The 17,665-nt window shown below is 44.4% G+C and overlaps 2 protein-coding genes across 8 annotated transcripts in view; one reads left to right on the forward strand and one right to left on the reverse strand.

Annotated features, from left to right (window-relative positions):
• skp1 (S-phase kinase-associated protein 1) lies at positions 1 to 5,927 on the forward strand. Its single transcript, XM_076751134.1, has 7 exons — positions 1 to 60; positions 410 to 606; positions 1,317 to 1,416; positions 1,570 to 1,643; positions 2,601 to 2,744; positions 4,871 to 5,011; positions 5,205 to 5,927. The coding sequence occupies exons 3-7, from the start codon at positions 1,320 to 1,322 to the stop codon at positions 5,238 to 5,240; spliced, it is 492 nt and encodes a 163-aa protein (XP_076607249.1). The 5' UTR covers positions 1 to 60; positions 410 to 606; positions 1,317 to 1,319; the 3' UTR covers positions 5,241 to 5,927.
• Positions 5,928 to 6,069: 142 nt separating this feature from the next.
• The window catches only part of tcf7 (transcription factor 7), a 68,831-nt gene continuing 57,235 nt past the window's right edge, over positions 6,070 to 17,665 (reverse strand). For 2 of the 7 annotated variants that reach the window (XM_076751132.1, XM_076751128.1), the window contains 6 exons: positions 17,439 to 17,561; positions 17,039 to 17,198; positions 16,276 to 16,383; positions 15,252 to 15,299; positions 12,344 to 12,392; positions 7,920 to 8,119 (listed from right to left, as the gene is read on the reverse strand). In XM_076751132.1, coding sequence (XP_076607247.1) covers positions 8,052 to 8,119; positions 12,344 to 12,392; positions 15,252 to 15,299; positions 16,276 to 16,383; positions 17,039 to 17,198; positions 17,439 to 17,561 — 556 coding nt within the window. In that variant the 3' untranslated portion in view covers positions 7,920 to 8,051. Of the gene's footprint in view, positions 8,144 to 11,162; positions 11,236 to 12,343; positions 12,393 to 15,251; positions 15,300 to 16,275; positions 16,384 to 17,038; positions 17,199 to 17,438; positions 17,562 to 17,665 lie in introns of all 7 variants that reach the window. The other 5 variants (XM_076751125.1, XM_076751126.1, XM_076751130.1 and 2 more) reach the window with 5 other exon arrangements.

Genomic DNA, 17,665 nt, shown 5'->3' on the forward strand with positions numbered 1-17,665 from the left:
AGTACACTATGACGACACACCTGCACATAGACCTAAAGGACGTTTTCTATTAGTTTTAAAGTAAGTTCATACTTTCTAAGTCTAAATTGATTTAATGTATAGCAAAACCGCCCGAATGCCTATGAATTGCAACTTACGGCAGACTTTGCATAATGCATGCAGCTAGAAACAATTAAATTAAACCAGTGTGGCTGTACATAGTAAAATCTTAAATATGAAAATATGAATAGATATGCTGTGATCAGAACATCCAGTAAAAACATTTCAGTTTTTATTCAATAATCAAAATGTCATCCATAAAAATACAAACTCGCGCATGCCTCAAAATCTTAATAAAGATTACGCAAATGTCAGAATAATTTAGTATGTCAAATGCCGAGGTTATATATATATTTTTAAACTGCTTTAGGTTAACAGGAAAAGCAGCATTCGTGTGGCCGCCCCTTTTAAGCGAAGCATCTGACAAAGCGAGCGTCAGCCTCCGGGCGGCAGGCTCACTGGGCTGATTCAGAGACTTCCAGCCGATATTGGTGCCTACACGTCTGCCAGGCCGTGCTGTTGATTACAGAGGAATTTCACCTCTGGGTCTGAGTTGAAACATTTACGGTATGTAGCTTCGCAAACCAGAATGTGTTTTTTTATATGTTGTTCACTTTTGGGAATTTATTGTATTTTATTTTTTACATTTTGTTTACATCTTTGTTTGAATAGCCGTCGCTGAAGGCCTCACTGACATCGTAAGGTGCTAGCGTAACATGAAGCTAAGATGCTAGCATTGTGCATGGTAATGCTAGCTGCCAGCATAGCCTACATTTTAATAAACATTAGATACTTGTTTTGGTTGTAAAAACACACATTGCAGCTGTTCTTTAACACGTGGACCCGTTTAATGCAGTAGTGAGCACCCCATCAGTTAGTTTTCGAAGGAATCGAAAAGTAAGCAAGCTACTTAGTTAGCATTATCGTCGTTTAGCCTGTGTTAACAGTTGGCTAGCCGAACGTTGGTTAGCTTGGTGCTAGCTTGATCTCGCTCATAACAACGCCCTTCTTGGTAATATTAAGATATGTTTGCGTTTGTACCAGGTGTATCATTAGTGCTGTAGCTACCTGACTATGCTGTGCAACGTTTCTGTTTTTAGCGGGACAACAGGCAAGCTGTCAGCTAGCCATCACGTCAATATTAGCTTAGCTAGCTGAGGCGTTAGCAATGAGCTGGTGTCAGCTGTTAATGTGAGTGTACGCATTTGGCTAATCACATTTTGCAGAAACAGCTAGTTACATTTTAGTGTGTCTAATGATCTTGTTCTGTTCCACAGATAATGCCCACAATAAAATTACAGAGCTCCGATGGAGAAATCTTCGAGGTGGATGTTGAGATAGCCAAACAGTCGGTCACCATCAAGACCATGTTAGAAGGTATAACTTTTTAAATCATGACAAACTTTGTAGTCCATTGTTTCACTTGACGGTTGACTTTACATGGTATCCTATAGCCTATAATGTAGGCTTTATGATTATATTTGTTAGATACATTAGACAGATGAATAACATTCATTGATTATTTGACAGATTTGGGAATGGATGATGAAGGCGATGATGACCCAGTTCCTCTCCCAAATGTGAACGCTGCCATCCTCAAGAAGGTACAGAACACACACACACACACACGCACTCCTCATGCACTCCTCATGCACTCACCTGTGATGATCAGTGTTCAGCAGGCTTGTTTGTTTAATGAAAGGGGCTGGTTTTGTTGGTTTGTGTTGTGACATGTTTTTTTCTGCTTCAGCAAACAAGCATAAGTTAGTGCTGGATGTTTATGGGTGTTTTTAATATCTTTGATATTTGTGCGTTACACTGTGATGCAGCTTAAAGTCAAATCTACCACACAATGTAATTTGTATACGTGTACTGGTCACTCAGTTGACAGATTATTAGTTGTATTGATCAGCTTTTGTTGAAGCTGTTTGAGAGAGATGTTGATTGATCTTAACCTATTTTGGGAGACTAGTGTGTGGTGCTGTTGAATTGTTCTGCAGATAGTGAAAGGTTTTTCTAATATTTCGGTTCAACAACAAAAAAAAACCATTCTATCCCTCTTGTAGGTATTAAAGTTCCTTTGTTTAAGTGAGGCGGGCTGAAAAAGCTGTCAGATGTGTGCATGGTTTGTCTTCAGATTCTCTGCCCATTTTTACCCACTGAAGCAACAGCTGTTTGTTCCCCCTCTCCCTTGTTAAATCGTTCTTGCCTGTAAACCAACTAATGACATCTGTGGGAGCAGAAGGCTGCGATGACCTGTTTCTTTTGCCTCTTCTACAAGTTCATGCTTGTGCTTCAGAGCTGCAACTACTTCACGAAGGAGATTTTAAGATTATTTTGTTCACACCTCTGTTGGAGAACTGAAACACAATCTTATTAATGATGATTTTCATGAACACATTTCTAAGAAAGTTTTCAAAATAAGGAAGTCAAACAAGGCACACAGTGCAGTGTTTAATATGTTGGTTGTGCTCCAGTTGTGCTTATTGATGCCACAATATTTTTGCCTGCTGATGACCACTGTAACTGGTTAAACCGGTGCGTGTGTTTGTGTTTCCCAGGTGATTCAGTGGTGCACTCATCACAAAGACGACCCCCCACCCCCTGAGGACGATGAGAACAAGGAGAAGAGGACAGATGACATTCCTGTATGGGACCAGGAGTTCCTCAAAGTGGACCAAGGCACCTTGTTTGAACTCATTCTGGTAAATACAGTCATTCATTGTATTACACTGATCCACGTTATTCAGGTTGACACTAACCTTAACCACAACCGTTACAGCCCAAAGCCCATCCTCACCTAAACTTTAACTCAAAACAAAACTGTATTAAGTAATATTTAGCATTGCTATGGCTTTTCCCCCTGCATGGCAGGTGAGTCCTCACAGTGGTAATTTATAATGTTATACAGTATTACTAATTAACAGACACACATGCAGATGGCCACTAGAACTAAGCAGTGGTTTGTGTATGGTGGGCTGAGTTTGGCACTAAAGCCTAAACCCCATAAGTAGAATTTCTTTCCCATAAATCTGTTGTTCTGATGTTTTTATGTAATTTATGCATTTGAAGTTCAGTTTGAGTGAAGAAGCTTAGTGCTGTTATGCAGACCATGAAGACAAGTCAGCACAACTACATGATGAATATAAGATACTGTATCATTGGTGCTTTTTTTCCCCTCCGTTCTAGTGTCATCTTAATGGAAAATAGAGTTAATACTGACATAAAGAGACTGCTTTAATCAAAACCTTTCAAATGGAGAGAGACCAGATTATAGTAGCATTAAAGTGACTCTCTGGAGTGCTGATTCAGACTTATGGTAATCTATAACTTGATATCTGAGGACATTTCCTGCAATACACCTTCATATCACGTTGCCATTGCAGATATTTTGTCGCTTCACTGCCTCTTTGTGTCACCTGTTTAAGTGTGTGTTTTCATTTGCAAAGCTCGTTTCTCTTGTGATGTTTTCCATCCACTGCTGTGGCAGAGCGTTTTCCTTTGGTTAGCACAGATACAAAAGTAGCTTAGCAACAGCTGGAAGATTGGTGGTTTGGGCAACTGCTGTGGAAGAGGCAGGGGTTTAAAAAGAGTGTTTCAAGGTGAAAACCCACAGGGAGTTTGTACAAACCCAGGAGCAGGGTTTGTACGAAGTCTTGAGAGTAATTTTAATTTTAACCATTATGTTTTCAAGGTCAAGAACATGCTGGAATTTGAATGAACCCTCTGAGAAATGTTTGATTTTCAACATAATCTGGTGTTTCATCTTCAAACTCACTCACGTAAACCAAAAATCTGGTAATGTTTGAGAAGAAACAAGACAGGCATCATCTCAGTCTCGTTGTCTTAGCACTGTAGATGTGATGATAAAGGCTTCAAGAGCCTGGAACTTTTTGGCTAAGGTACTGCTTGAATTTTACTCTTCAAAGCCGTGTGTACCCTGTGGGACTTGAATTGATTTTGGGCAGCAAGTGACGGTAAACAAGCACGTGAACGGTAACAGAGGTGGCCTCTGCGAGTGATTGGGAAATAGGTGTTGGACAAGCTGTGGGCTTCCAGGAAGTGAAACACAAGTCGGGGTGTTTGTCAGTTTTGATCAGCTGTTTGCTTATGTTGACATGCACAAAGTGACACATGCACGCTCTAATTCGTGGTACTTTGTAACATGAGCGCTCATTTCTGCTGTTTACCTCATGATTGTCAAATTGGAAAGACTGCCGTTGTGATAATTCTCCAGAGTTGTAAAATCCTGTCTCTTGATAATCTAAACTGCCTTGCTGCTTTGGTTTCTGATAAGCCTTCAACTTTACAGATCTGTTACTCAAAGTGGCCTTCCTGGATGTTGGGCCCCATTTACACGTTGTATTAATATGATCCATGTCTGGATAATGACATCTGATCCACAGGCCTTTGTGTATTGATCTGATATTATTAACCTTTCCTATCTTGACTCAGTGAATCTCAGTGTGCCTTTAGTAGGTGGGCTGGTGGACAAGTACACATGTCAAGAAAAGCGATGGCATGATTCATTTTTAAAGAACTTTTTGTTAGGGAGGATTTGCTAGCTACTGCTGCCACTTGTTGCTTTTGCCTCAGCATTTAAACGCTGACAGTGAGAAGAAACAGTCGTGAAAACCACCAGGAGCTTCACGTGTTGTCGTCCCTGAAATGAATCCAAAGCAAAAACGCCCTCGGCTGGCTGTTAATGTAGCTGTAGGTGTTGATATTTTCCTTGAAATGCTAAGCTATCTGTCTGTCCTCGCTCCCCTTTTTCTCACCGCCACCCCCCTCTGCTCCTCTTCATGTCAACGTTGTGTTTTCCTCTGTTTAGGCCGCCAACTATTTGGACATCAAAGGCCTGTTAGATGTCACCTGCAAGACAGTGGCCAACATGATCAAAGGCAAAACCCCAGAGGAGATCAGGAAGACTTTCAACATCAAAAATGATTTCACAGAGGAGGAGGAAGCCCAGGTAGCTATTCCACCCATCACCTGTCTGTTGATGAAGTCATACGAGAAATGAGCAGCTCACTTTGGAATGATCCTGAATATCATTTAGAAAATAGACCCTTTTATTCTGCATGAAGGGTCACAGCTTCACCAGTTGACCCGCCGTCCACGTATTTTTGGAAACTCAGCCCGTTTGTCTGTCCTCTCGTCCGCAGGTACGCAAAGAGAACCAGTGGTGCGAAGAGAAGTAAAGGGGAAGATCCTGCCAACACTACCACACTGAATAGGAATTGTCCCTGCTAACTGGTTGCACTGGCGTTGTTCATACTTGTCAATATTTACATTTAGTATATTTAGAGCCACATACCCACCTCCCTCCCCTTCCCTCAATTTCTGTATACCAATAGCATGAGCAGTTTAACTTGGCTGTGTGTTGTAATTTAAATAAAAGAAAAAGCTCTTTTGTTTCAACTCGTGTATTCACATTAAAAATACTTCTGGTTTCATGGCTTTGTACCCTTAAAGATTAGAAGACGGTCCTTTCATACTTCCCCTATTATTAATCGCAGTGGTTGTCTTTTTTACTGGACATGTTCGTTTTCTTTTAGGTTAATTGATTGAATGAAATGACTTTTATGACAATGGAAATGAAAGGGTGGATATTTTATTTTTTGCTCTGTACATGCATATGTTCTGTGAATCCATGTTGAGAGAGGTTGGGCTGTGCAAAGGAGATGTGAAGTTTGAGGTGGAAAGATGTTTTTTTGGCATAACGTCCTTTGGACTCGAAGTACTTGAGCGTTGTCACACAGCATTGGGTAACTCATTCCTAATTCATGTTGTATTGAATTGGAAACTTTTCTCAGATAAGCTCTGATGCTGGCTTTTGGGATGATCAAACATAAACTGAAGGAGTAAATAAAGCGTTTAAAAAGGTTGAGGTTTGTCGTTTTTGTTCTGATGGTGCCAGTCGCAGAGGAGCTCGACCTTCTTTGGGACATTTAGCTTTATTTCTTCAGTAATTTGCCTCAATGAAATCAACATATTTGAAATGTCAGTCTTAACTACAGTAGACATGGACAAGATATTCAAAACACTTTAATACATCAAACAAAAACAAGTAATACATCAGAGGCGTAAAAAATACAAAAGACATCCTCGAGGTGCTGCCACTGCTGCGGCGAGACACCCTCCAAAATGAAACAAGCTATTTCTAGCACAAGAGCGCGCTCTGCTGGAGGAGAGCAGTGTTGCTGTACAAAAGCTCAGCCTACAGTCGCAAGCAGGACAGCAAATTAAAGCCTTTTTAGTTGAAACCTATTTTTGTTACATTTAAGTCGGAACATGCACAGATTGAGAACACAAGATATCATCTGAACTGCCGCAGTAACACGTGACCAAGGAAAGGTTCTGCACGAGAGGACAAACACGAAATGTTTAAAGAAATAGTAGAAACTAAAAATCTTTTTTTTTTCGTTATTTCACTTTTTTTTTTTTTTTTACATAAAAACATATAAAAGTTTAATTATAATAGGGAATTCCAACATTTATAAAACTTTACAACACAATGCAATATAATAGTACCCATTTGGTCTCAGATTAGTTGACGGAGCTGCAAAATGTTCAGTCGAAGGAAAACAGCCAAGAGACATTAAAAAAAGAAAAACCTTGTCTTTCATCTGACCTAAAAATGACGTGAGATTCATACAAATATGCCAAAAGTTATGAGACGGCAGACTGGAAATGTGATGATACAGCGAGAGACTGACATGCTGAAAGTGCCCAAAAGAAATAACTGATCCTTTCTTTTTTTTTACCTGATGAAAATTTGTTTTTTTCCTTTTGTCAGCACTAAAAAATGTTTGGAAATGGAATGAAACTGAAGTCGAACTGTTAACAAAATGGCAGCTAAAAAAAAAAAGCCGATCTGTGGCTCTCCTTAGACCTGAGGTTCTGCTGGTCTGCGCTCCCCTCGGGTTTGGTCTGAGTGATAAAGTGTATCATGTAACAGCACTGATCTCTGACAAAGAGTCTTCTGCGGCGAACCGTCTCACCTCGATGCCAGAACTCATCTCTGCCTCATTTTTCGGTCTGTGTTCGTGTGGAATATTTGACAAAGAGCTCATTTGCAGTAACGATTGTGATTGTCATACAGGTCGACGGCTGTCCTCAAGGCAGAACTGAACCAGGCCCAGATTAATTCTGCCTCTGTTCAACTTGAACTCTTTGTGACGAGCTGGGAATCAGTCGCCAGTTCAGGGGCTGGATCCTCTCAGGGATGTGGCTCAAACAGCGGGTCCTTCAGTGGACCAAAGGCCTCTCACAGACTCTGCTGTCTGCCTCGTTAACTTCTAAAAAAAGTAATTCAAAATTCACGACCAGGAAGTCGTCCTCATACCATCACAAAATACTTAACTGGGACAAGTTTAGAATCACTAAACTCACACTATGACAAGGTAAAGTCTAAACTTATGTCCAGGCTGGCAATGATTGAACCAGCATCTGCCAAATGTGCTGTGGTCATGTGACATTTCCAGTCTTTCAGGTTGAAGACCACCTGAGTGCTTTATCAAAGAGCCGACAATTTTTGAAGACTGGAGAGGATCCGGCCTCTGACCTGAGACACAGCCACTCTGGGCCACATTAGTGCGGATGCTTGGAGAAATGAGGAGGAGGAGGAAGATCTTCATAGCTCTGGGGGGAGCTGAGGTGGGCGGGGTCTGGGGTGTGAGCGGACCGGGGCGATCACTGAGTCTCTGTTAACACTTTGAGAGAAAGTCCTGCGGCCTTGGCGGCCGACAGCGCCGTCGCCGGGCTGTGCGTCTGCTTGCCGGACAGTTCCAGGTGCGCGTGGGCGTGTTTGGTCACGGGCTGACGGAGGTCGCCGCACTTGCCCGCAGGCTGCTGCAGGGGCAGGCGTGCGTGTAAGCGTGTGTGTGTTGGCGGAGACAAGGGGAGGCATGTCGATGGGGAGGTGGGCGGCGGGGAGCTGCCCGGGGAGGGGGGGCGCTGGTGCTGGTACAGGCGGTGGCGGGCGGGGGACGGGGGAGAGTCTATAGCACTTAAATCTGAAGAAGTTGGGCTGGGACAGCCTCCTCCTTGAAGGTAGCGAATGCACTTCTTTTTCCTCCTAGGGACAGTCAGAGAGAGTTATCTGTGAATAAAGTGTGGATGGTAAACGTCAGCAGGCTTCAGTGAAGATGCATCATTCACACGATGACAATGAACAGGGACACACATGATAACAATGAACGAGACGAGTATTAGTGCCAGAGGGACATGTCCTAAACTAGAGCCTCCTATTCTAGACAGAAAATAATCGAGTTTTTGAGAGTTTTTGAGTCTTCTCTGTCGCTCTCATTATTATCGAGGGATAATCTCTCTGTCAAACGTTCCAAATCACACCCGTCAGCACCTGCAGCTCACTGGTTTACATGTTTGTATCTCGTTGGTTTGAAATGTGCACAAAAGCAAGTGAAGAAAAGCAGCAGTTTTTGGCTTTAGGAGGAGGAACATGCTGGAACGAGCTCTTGGCGACTTCCTGGAGTTTTGTTGTGACCTCGAGGTTGCCAGGCAAGATGGATAAACATAAATGAACAGTTACACTACATTTGTCTGTGATCCAGCTGCACAAGTGAGACGTACAGTGTGAATTACTGAGCTTTACAGGTGTTAGCAGGTGTTAGCATGTGCATCTTTGAACTTCAGAGGGTCAGGCTGCCTGCTTCCCTCTGCCTCCAGTCTTCATGCTGAGACAAGAAGACATGGCTCATGCTAACACAGAATGATGACAGTCCTTTCATCTCACTTCAGGTGAGAAAGTGAATAACATTTCCCAAAATGCCGAGCCACTAGGAGGATTTCTGCTATTGTCTTTTTTATTTGAGAGCAGGGAATACCACTCAAATCTTAGTTCTGTTAGCTCAGACATGGAGTTGCCCCATTCTAAGCATCATTAAAGCAGTGTTTATTGCGCCACTGCGTTATACAGTCAGATGTTTCCATTTTTTTGTCCACCCCATGTGCACAGTTCTCCTGTTTGCACCGAGCACGCTGCAAACAGGAGTGACGTGCTGCGCTTGGTGAGGTGCTGTACTCAAAGGCAGACCTGTGCACCGCCGAGCGCAGCATCAAAGCAGTTAACAGGATCCCATGATCATTACCAGAACATGAAATGAGTCACCAGGTTGAACCGCAAGGAGAGGCGCTCGGCCATATTTAGACAGAGGGAGAGAGGGAGGAAGAGTGCGATAGAAAGTGATTTCTAAATGTCAGAGTTCACCATCAAAAGGCGCCTCTTACCACATCGCATGAATGGAGAAAGTTGAAAGCAGATGGGCATGAGAACGCCGTCATAATGCAAAGCTGCAGGGAGTGTGTGTGTGTGTGTGTGTGTGTGTGTGTGTTGAGCTGTGGTTATAAGGATTTGCTCTAACCACATTCACCCCCCCTTTGTTCTCTCAAACCGAAACACACACACAAACACGCTTAGATTTCCATGACGTGGTGGTGGGGAGGACTGCAGGGCTGCAGCAGTGCCGCGGTGCTGGGAGCTTTTTCTGCAGAACCCCTGATCCCTGATCCTGATCCTGATCCCTGCAGCGCCCCGTGAAACTACTGTAAGACCTGCTCTGCCTTTAACGGAGCGGCCTGTTTCTGATCAGCTCTGAACCGAAGTTGTTGTTAAGTTTGAGGACACTCAAATCAGGTGATTTTGGGTGCGCAGCCCCTGCAGATCAGTAAATCTAACACTGTGGTTTCTGGATATTCGCGTATCCGCGTCCGGGGGCAGCAGCCTGAGAAAGGAGGCGCAGACCTCTGCTCCGAGCTCCTCACCTCGTCTCCACGGCTGAGCGCAGACACTCTGCGGAGGAAACTCATTTCGGCCGCCCGCGTTTGCGAGCCTGTTCTTGTTTCAGGATATTTCATCACCAAATTAATCATAAACTCTGCAAACCAAGTTTCCTGATTTACTTTTCGGACTGTGAGCACTGAAAGCAGTCAGGCTCAGACGAAGCCTTTGCTCGCAGTGGGAAATCCCCAGCTTTAGTTCATAATAACAGGCAGGAGAGAAACGCGGCCGCTGGCATGATGTAACGGCTCTGATTTGGCAGCCTTTGCTACTGAATTAGAGCAAAGCTTCAGCGACTATGATGAAACGTTTGTGACTGTTTGACCTTTGACGCAGGTGCTGCAAATGAGTCTTAATTGCTGCTGCTGATTATGTCAGAGACACAGCTGAGCAGAGGCTCCATGTGGGCTGTTTTTAGCTGAATTTACAAGCTGCAGCAGAATGTTTTTCCTTGTGGAAAAGTCTGACTTTTTGGGCATTTTATAGCACAAACTCATGTGAAGTCATAAATCTGTCGAGCACATGTTGTGAGTTGCCAGGAACAAACTGAAAGGCCTTGTTTTGGTTCAGTTTTGATTGAGGTGGAGCAACGTATGAACCTTTCTTTCTGATATCACTCCCCTCACATGCAGGTGTGTTTTCACTGAGCCACTCTGCAAACACTGCTTTGTTACTGAGTGGTATTCCCTTTTACCCACATTAACTGCACGGGGCCCGGATGATACGGAGCATTACAGCTGCAGAGAAGAACCCAAACCACCTCTGACATTTAAGGCGAGACATCACAGGAAAATGACGATGAAACGGGAGAAAATCCGGGTTGATGCCTCGCCCGAAGTCACAGGATATGACAAGATTACTGATCCTGGAACAGCAATCGTCTTGAGCCTGATCTTACTGACTTTAAGTGATTCCAATCAGAATGTGTTTAGTCTGTTTACACATTTCTTGGCTCTAATGCCTCCGTTTGCAGAGCAGGGTTAGTGACAGACAGCATGCAGAGCTCAGGTTGGATTCTCAAACGTCCTCCTGAGGCAGAGCTCGACTGGAGGCAGATATCATCTCATTGGTTGGGTTAATAGTCAGTGGGTGGAGGAAACTAAACTGATAAAGTCTTTTGAATTTGATCAGATTGAGGAGATCATTATCACTGCCTCCAGATCAGCTCACCCTCTGAGAAGTGTTTGAATAACCCAGACCCCATCGGGGGGGTGGAGTGATGGCAGCAGACGGGTTAAATGGGAGCAGAGATGAGGACGTTTGTTGGACGACAGCAGCGCGGCGCGATGGAGTGGGTGGGGGGTGGATGTTTGGTACACACCTGCAAGGACCGCACCAGTCCGTTTGTTGGTTGAGGCCGAAGCGAGCCCGGCATTTCTTAGGAGAGCCCGGGTCTGAGCGCAATGCACAGCATGCACAGAACGAGGAGGAGGAGGAAAATAGAGAAGAGCAGGAGGAGCGGAGACGGGGTTAGAGGGACGAGGACAGAGGGAGGAGACATAAAGACAGGAAGAAAGAGACACAAGAGCTCATCAGGGCAGGGAAAAAAGCTCCGACCGGGCTGTCCGCTCGGAGAAAGCCATCTGTTAGTAGCCGGTTACAGCACAGCGAAACAACCAACAGAGGCACCAAACAAAACTCACACACAGCCGAGTTAAACAAACAAGTCAGACACCCTGGAAACAGGAAGTTAAGAGAGACTCAGGGGACACTCTGTTAGTGCAGGGCTTCAAAAGGTGTTCGCAGTCACCAACCGCCTTCTCACGAGAGAAATCCAGAATACTTCACTACGTCTCTGACGCTGGAAAATATTCTTTTTATTGATGAAAATCAGATTTCACTTGCTGCACTTTAAACTTAGTTTTAGTTCAGCAGAGGCACTAAATCTGAGCTGGCATTAGATTGCGGGCATCGCTCATGCTTCACCATCACCAGCTTGGTTTATTAACAGCCATTGCTTCCTTCCACGCCCTTATATAAAAGACCAGAGATCCTGCAGGACATTTAAGACCTGCTAAAAGCTGCCACTTTCTCACTTTTGATGCTACCTGCTAATGCTAGATTCCACCGTATCGTTGGCATGAGCATTCACGCACAGTCAGCGATCTACTGGGGACGTGTGGAGGACTTCTGTGTGTGTTTTTCTAATAGTTAAGAGATGGGAATTTGTGTTCGGCCGCCCTCACACGCTGAAGGAAAGGGGGAAATGCCCTGATGTGTGACATTTTAAAACTTGCACAGCTCAGATCAGGACATCAGATTCTGTACACAACGTTTAGAATTCAGGTTATGTGGAAAGCCGAGTGGGTGGGTGGTTTGACGTTAGAGACACATCCTGCCTCAAAAGACGACGAGGTGTGCTGCGCAGCGCCAACGCAAGTTCGAGCTCAACTGAATTTTCTCAAATACTGCCGAGCTGACGCCGGCCATTTGTTTTCTGACACTGAAACATGGTGTGGTGACGTCTGTCTGACAAGAAAAAGGTGTTTTCAGATAGTTTACCTGCATTGGAGTCCTGCAGCTTCTCCCTTTTTCTCCTCTTCTTCTTGCCCTGTGGGAGAAAAAAACAAAATCCCCCCAATGAATTACTTATTTTGTCTAATGTGACATTATTTCTAGATTCCCCTTTGCTTTCCCGGTTAGCTTAATATGTTTGTTTACTACCCTTGAGTGCAAGCCCCCTTTGAGAGCGACACTGACAGGGATGAAACATAGTCCCAAACTCTAACAGAAATCTGCACCATATGAAAAATGCAGGTTTCTTATGTGTCAAGTTAAAAAAAAATGCAAAGTTGGAAGCAGCAACCAGGTCAGGCAACCGTCTTTAATGGTCTACAAAAGCAAGGAAAAAGCAAGAAAGATAAAGAAAAATACGCTAATGTCACTGTTCACTCAATTCATGCAAGACCCGATGCGTCGTCACCAAAAAGCAATCCCTGAAAAGGAGATCTGAGACGCTCCCAAACTCTTGTTTTCATATTTGCAGCCACATATCTCCAGGCTTGACTGTATTGTGCGACTGTTGAGGTGAACATCAGAGCTGTTCACGCAGATCCGGTGATGGTGGAGTGAGGCCTCGTATTTGGGTGATATGAAGGATGTGGGTACAGAGATCTACCGCCTACGCCTCACTGTCTGCCCTCCTCGGCTCGCTGTCAGCATTGTCTATGTGGTTAAAACAACTGCACCTTTCTGAAGCTTTGTGAGGGTGGGCGTATGTGTGTGTGTACTGTGTGCAGGCTTTTTTAGGACTCGGAGGAGAAACCCTCCACAGCTGCGGGGGCGATATATGGAACTTCCTTCCTGCTTTGCTGGCAGGTCCACTGACTTCTTTTTTCTAACCTCAGGAGGAGAGCAGAAGAGAGGGGGTTTCTTAAAATATTGTCTGCTGCACTTTCAAGCACGGCCAGAAGCCCTGAATGCTCGTGTATACGGACGGGTGACAAATTAAAGGAAAAACCAACACAAAGTGTTGTTTTAAGGAGATGGACCACCATGTGCTGCCAGCACAGCGTCAGTGCGCCTTGGCATTGATTCTACACGTCTCTGGATCTCTACTGGAGGCATGAACACCATTCCTCCAAAGCATCTTCCCTCAGTGATGATGGTGGTGAAGAGCGCTGTCAGACATGTCAGTCCGAAATCTCCCACTGGTGTTCAAGCGGGTTGAGATCTGCTGACTGCGATGGTCTCAGCATGTGATTCACATCCTCTTCATGGTCATCAGACCATTCAGCGAGCCCCCGTGCCCGATGGATGGAGGCATTGGAAAGACGTGTTCCATCAGAGGATAAAGGTGATCGCACAAATCAACAAATGTGTTGGTTTGCAGTGAGCCTTCCCTCTAAGGGGATAAACCAGCGTAACAGGATCCCCTCAGGGGTCCAGCATTCAGGCCTGCACTCTTCTCTTGTGGACGCCACACATGCATTCGCCCACTGAAGGGTGATACGTCTGACCACATCACTTAGTGTCAATGGCTTTTTCACCGCTGACCTCTCTAATGTGCGTTCATCTTTGCAATGAGGGGTTCAAACCTGGACTAATAACCCTCTCTATGTAACTGTTGACTGCTAGGTTTGCCCTTTGTCACCCGTCCGTTTGCCGTCTTTGCACGAGTTGTTCTATTCTACACATGCGAGCGTATCACACCCTGCTGCCCTGCGCCTGACAGGACAAATCACTCATGTTTTTGGTTTCTTTCTTCCTGTCACTCAAAGGTTACAGCATAAAGTGACCTGCCCAACGCGCCTTTAAATAAATACTGTGAAGACGAGCCTGTCAGTGAGCCACCACGTGTGGATTATGCTCACACATACAGCTACACTGAGTCCTCATCAAGCACCATCCACTGTTCCGTCTTGCTGAGCTGCTGGGAAAATGCTCAAAGCTCCATGCACACAGCAGCAGCTCCTACACCGACTGTATGATCACAGTTTACTCCAGCTCTGGTTTATAACACATTCAGAACACCGTGAGGATGTTTTGGAAAAGTGAGCTTCGAAGTAACTCTCTACGACGAGTGTTAGGTGCTTTTATTTTGAAATATTAACTGGCACCGCGTTGTGCTCCTCTGTCAGCCACAGCACTGAAAAAAAGTGATGAAAACCAAATGAAGAACATTAAAATGGAGCCGGTGTGCATGTTAGTGACATGAAGCGCTCGTTTAGATGCCGCAAACGTGTTATAAACCACAGCCAGAGTGAAGCGCCACCATAACTCGTGCGTCATGCCTGCCCCTCTACAGATCTCAGCCCAGTCAGACCAAGAGGGAACAAAGACGGTACAGCAGAGAAAAGCATCAACAGGTTAACACTCTGACAGTGACTGAGAAGCAGCTCCTGTTACAACCAAAGCCTGAGGGGGACACTTTCCTCATCGTCCTCGGCTAGAAAATATTCATACATTACAGTTATTAGAAAAGCAGAATAACAGAAAAATCACTACTTAATGTCAAAAGGTTGTGCGTACCATACGAACGTGTGTCAATGTCGTCTAGCTACATTCATGACAAAAATGAAGGTGCTGTGTTTTAAAGGGATGCCCATTAAAAATAAGGAGGCAGCGAGGCCAGCCATGCAGCCCTGCTCTCTGTTAGTTGAGCAAAACGGGTCGATTTATACCTCTGTGTGACTCAGCGTTTTACCGTTTAACTGACTGGTGGTCAAAACCATGGAAATGTGCAAGACTTGGGTGAAACGTGTTCTTAACTGACCAATCAGGTGTGCCCTTGCAGCTGCTGTTCCTCGTGTTGTTGCTGCGAGGTTGACGTGTGTGAGTCATTAAGGGTTTTTGGAAGGTGCATGCAAACGTTGCACAGGAATACCCACAACCCCTTTCATGCAGCTCGTCACATACTCATGTTCTCCCCACCACAGAGGCATAAATCCACCGTAAGACGTGTCCCTACCCAATCAGCTTTACTCTTTTCCCCTGCGACCCCGCTAAGGCCCGCCTCCTGCAAGAGTTCAACAGCAAACTGACAAGTCAGAGGCACACAGCAGCCCAGATACAGCACATCCCCAAAACATGAGACCAAAACACATGCACCACACAGGTTCGACTTCCTCCTACAGTCTGGGAGACCAGTTTAGTCTTTTCATGCCATAAAAGTTAGGTTTTATGACTTCTGACTGACAGGTCTGGGAGCCAATAATCATGCAGGTTGTTGAGACATTAGCCAGGAGGGGAGGGAAGCTGAGGTGGGAACAATGACATTATTAAACCCAGTTTAAAAAGTTCTGGTTTTATTGAATTGATACCGTCCTGTTTTCTCGTCTTGGTTGTATTTACAGGGAGTCAAACCAGAGAGAGAAGAAGTCAGGTGGTTGGACCACATCCTGGTGACATCAAATGTTTTGGACTCTTCACAGATTTTGGCTTTTTATACTCGTCGTGAAATGCAGTTTAAGCAACTGCGTGTCACTACTAATATAGTAAACACTTCATAATATAATAACTTATCAAAGTATAAATAGCTCTCATTGCTTTCTTACTCTTATTTTGAAGGGGGATCAGTGGCTTTTATTTTCATATATTAAAAAAAAATTGAAATTCAAGTTCAAACAACAATCAAAATGATGTCCGTGAAGGATAATGCAGCACCCCTGACACGGGTCGACAAAGACATGACATATAAAAACTAGTTTAAATATAAAATAATAGTATAAAAATGAATCTAAATATCTTTACGCTGATATAATTATTACACAAGCACATCGTTTTCGAAGGTAATACTAAAGACACAACACGTGACTTCTTCACTCCCCGACAGCCCAGGTACAAAAATCAAGAAAACGCCTCCTCCGCTTCAAACTTTTACATCTCCCTGGTCACGTTTGGTTCAGATCAACTTTTAAGAGGGTGTCTTTTTTTTTTCCAGTCAGTATGGAGGAAGAGGAGGAAAGAGGAAGAACGAGAAGAGAAGTCCTTACGTAGTTGTCCCTGGCAGACCAGGTCGGGTAGAGCTGCATGTGGAGTTGTCTCTCTTTCCTGGCCAACTCGTAGTACTTGGCCTGCTCCTCCCGGGTCAGTGCATGCCACTGGACAGACACACACACACACACACACACACACACACACACACACACACACACACACACACACACACACACATCAAGAGAGAAATAGTTAGTATTTTGATCTAATTATCAGACATAAAAACAAGGCTCTGTTTTTAATTCCACACAGAGGAAAGGTGAAAACTATGTTTTTACCTAAATCTAAAATTATGAACACTGCAGGAAGTAGTATTTTTTTGCCTTTGATCACTCTACTACTACTACTACTACTACTACTACTACTGCTTCAACGAAGGACAAAAGAGGCAGTAATAAAAGTACACAGCAGAAAGTAAAACCAAATAAATGAGATAAAATAATATATATTATATAGATACTATATAAATATACAAAAATATTTTTTTTTATAGCACTTATGTACTACTATTAAAAACAAAGTAGCTCTTCCCACAGTTCCTAAGTGTACAATACAACATACTTCACTGTCTTATCGTTCCACAGGATCCCAGTACTACCAGCACTACCAGTCAGTGCTCTGATCTCCTGTCATGATCCGTATGTGTGAAACCACAGACTGACCCGGAAACAGGATTAGTCTGCGTTTAGATGTTGAACGTGTGTGTGTGTGTGTGTGTGTGTGTGTGTGTGTGTGTGTGTGTGTGTGTGCATCCCTCACCCTTCGTCCCAGAATCTGGTTGATGGCGGCGCTCTCCTTTAATGTGCACTCGGCGATGACCTTCGCCCTCATCTCCTTCATGTAGAGCATGAAGGCGTTCAGGGGTTTCTTGATGACCGGCTTCTTGGGCTCCTTCTCCCGCTTGACCTCCTGTGGTTTCCTGAGGAGGAGGAGGAGGAGAAGGAAGACGTGAAGAAATTGACGCAAGGATGGAGCGAGAAGCAGAGCCTCTTTTTCCTTTTCATTTGTAGATTTGTGTAGACAAAGAATTCGAGTGTGTGTGTTGTTCACAAACAGGAAGTTACAGGAAACGTATGACAAAACAGACACATCAAACAAGTTTAAGTGTGTCAGCGAGAGGGAACTTTGACAACAACGAAGCAAGTGTGGCAATACTTACACATACATGCCTCTGTCATACTGGTCATGATGATCCTGTTTGCCTGTAGGGGGCACTATGGCTGGATGGGGGATCCCTGTGGGATGCATGCCTGATGGGCCCAGCATCAAAGAGTGAGGGAACCTGGAGGTGGAGGTGGAGGAGAGAAGGGTGGAGGAAGACAAAAGGAGAAGAGTTCAGAGAAATGCGTCGAGTCGGGGGCCCAGGGGACGGCGAGCGTCAAAGCA

The sequence above is a fragment of the Chaetodon auriga genome, chromosome 15 (assembly GCF_051107435.1).
Source record: "Chaetodon auriga isolate fChaAug3 chromosome 15, fChaAug3.hap1, whole genome shotgun sequence".
Taxonomy (NCBI): domain Eukaryota; kingdom Metazoa; phylum Chordata; class Actinopteri; order Chaetodontiformes; family Chaetodontidae; genus Chaetodon; species Chaetodon auriga.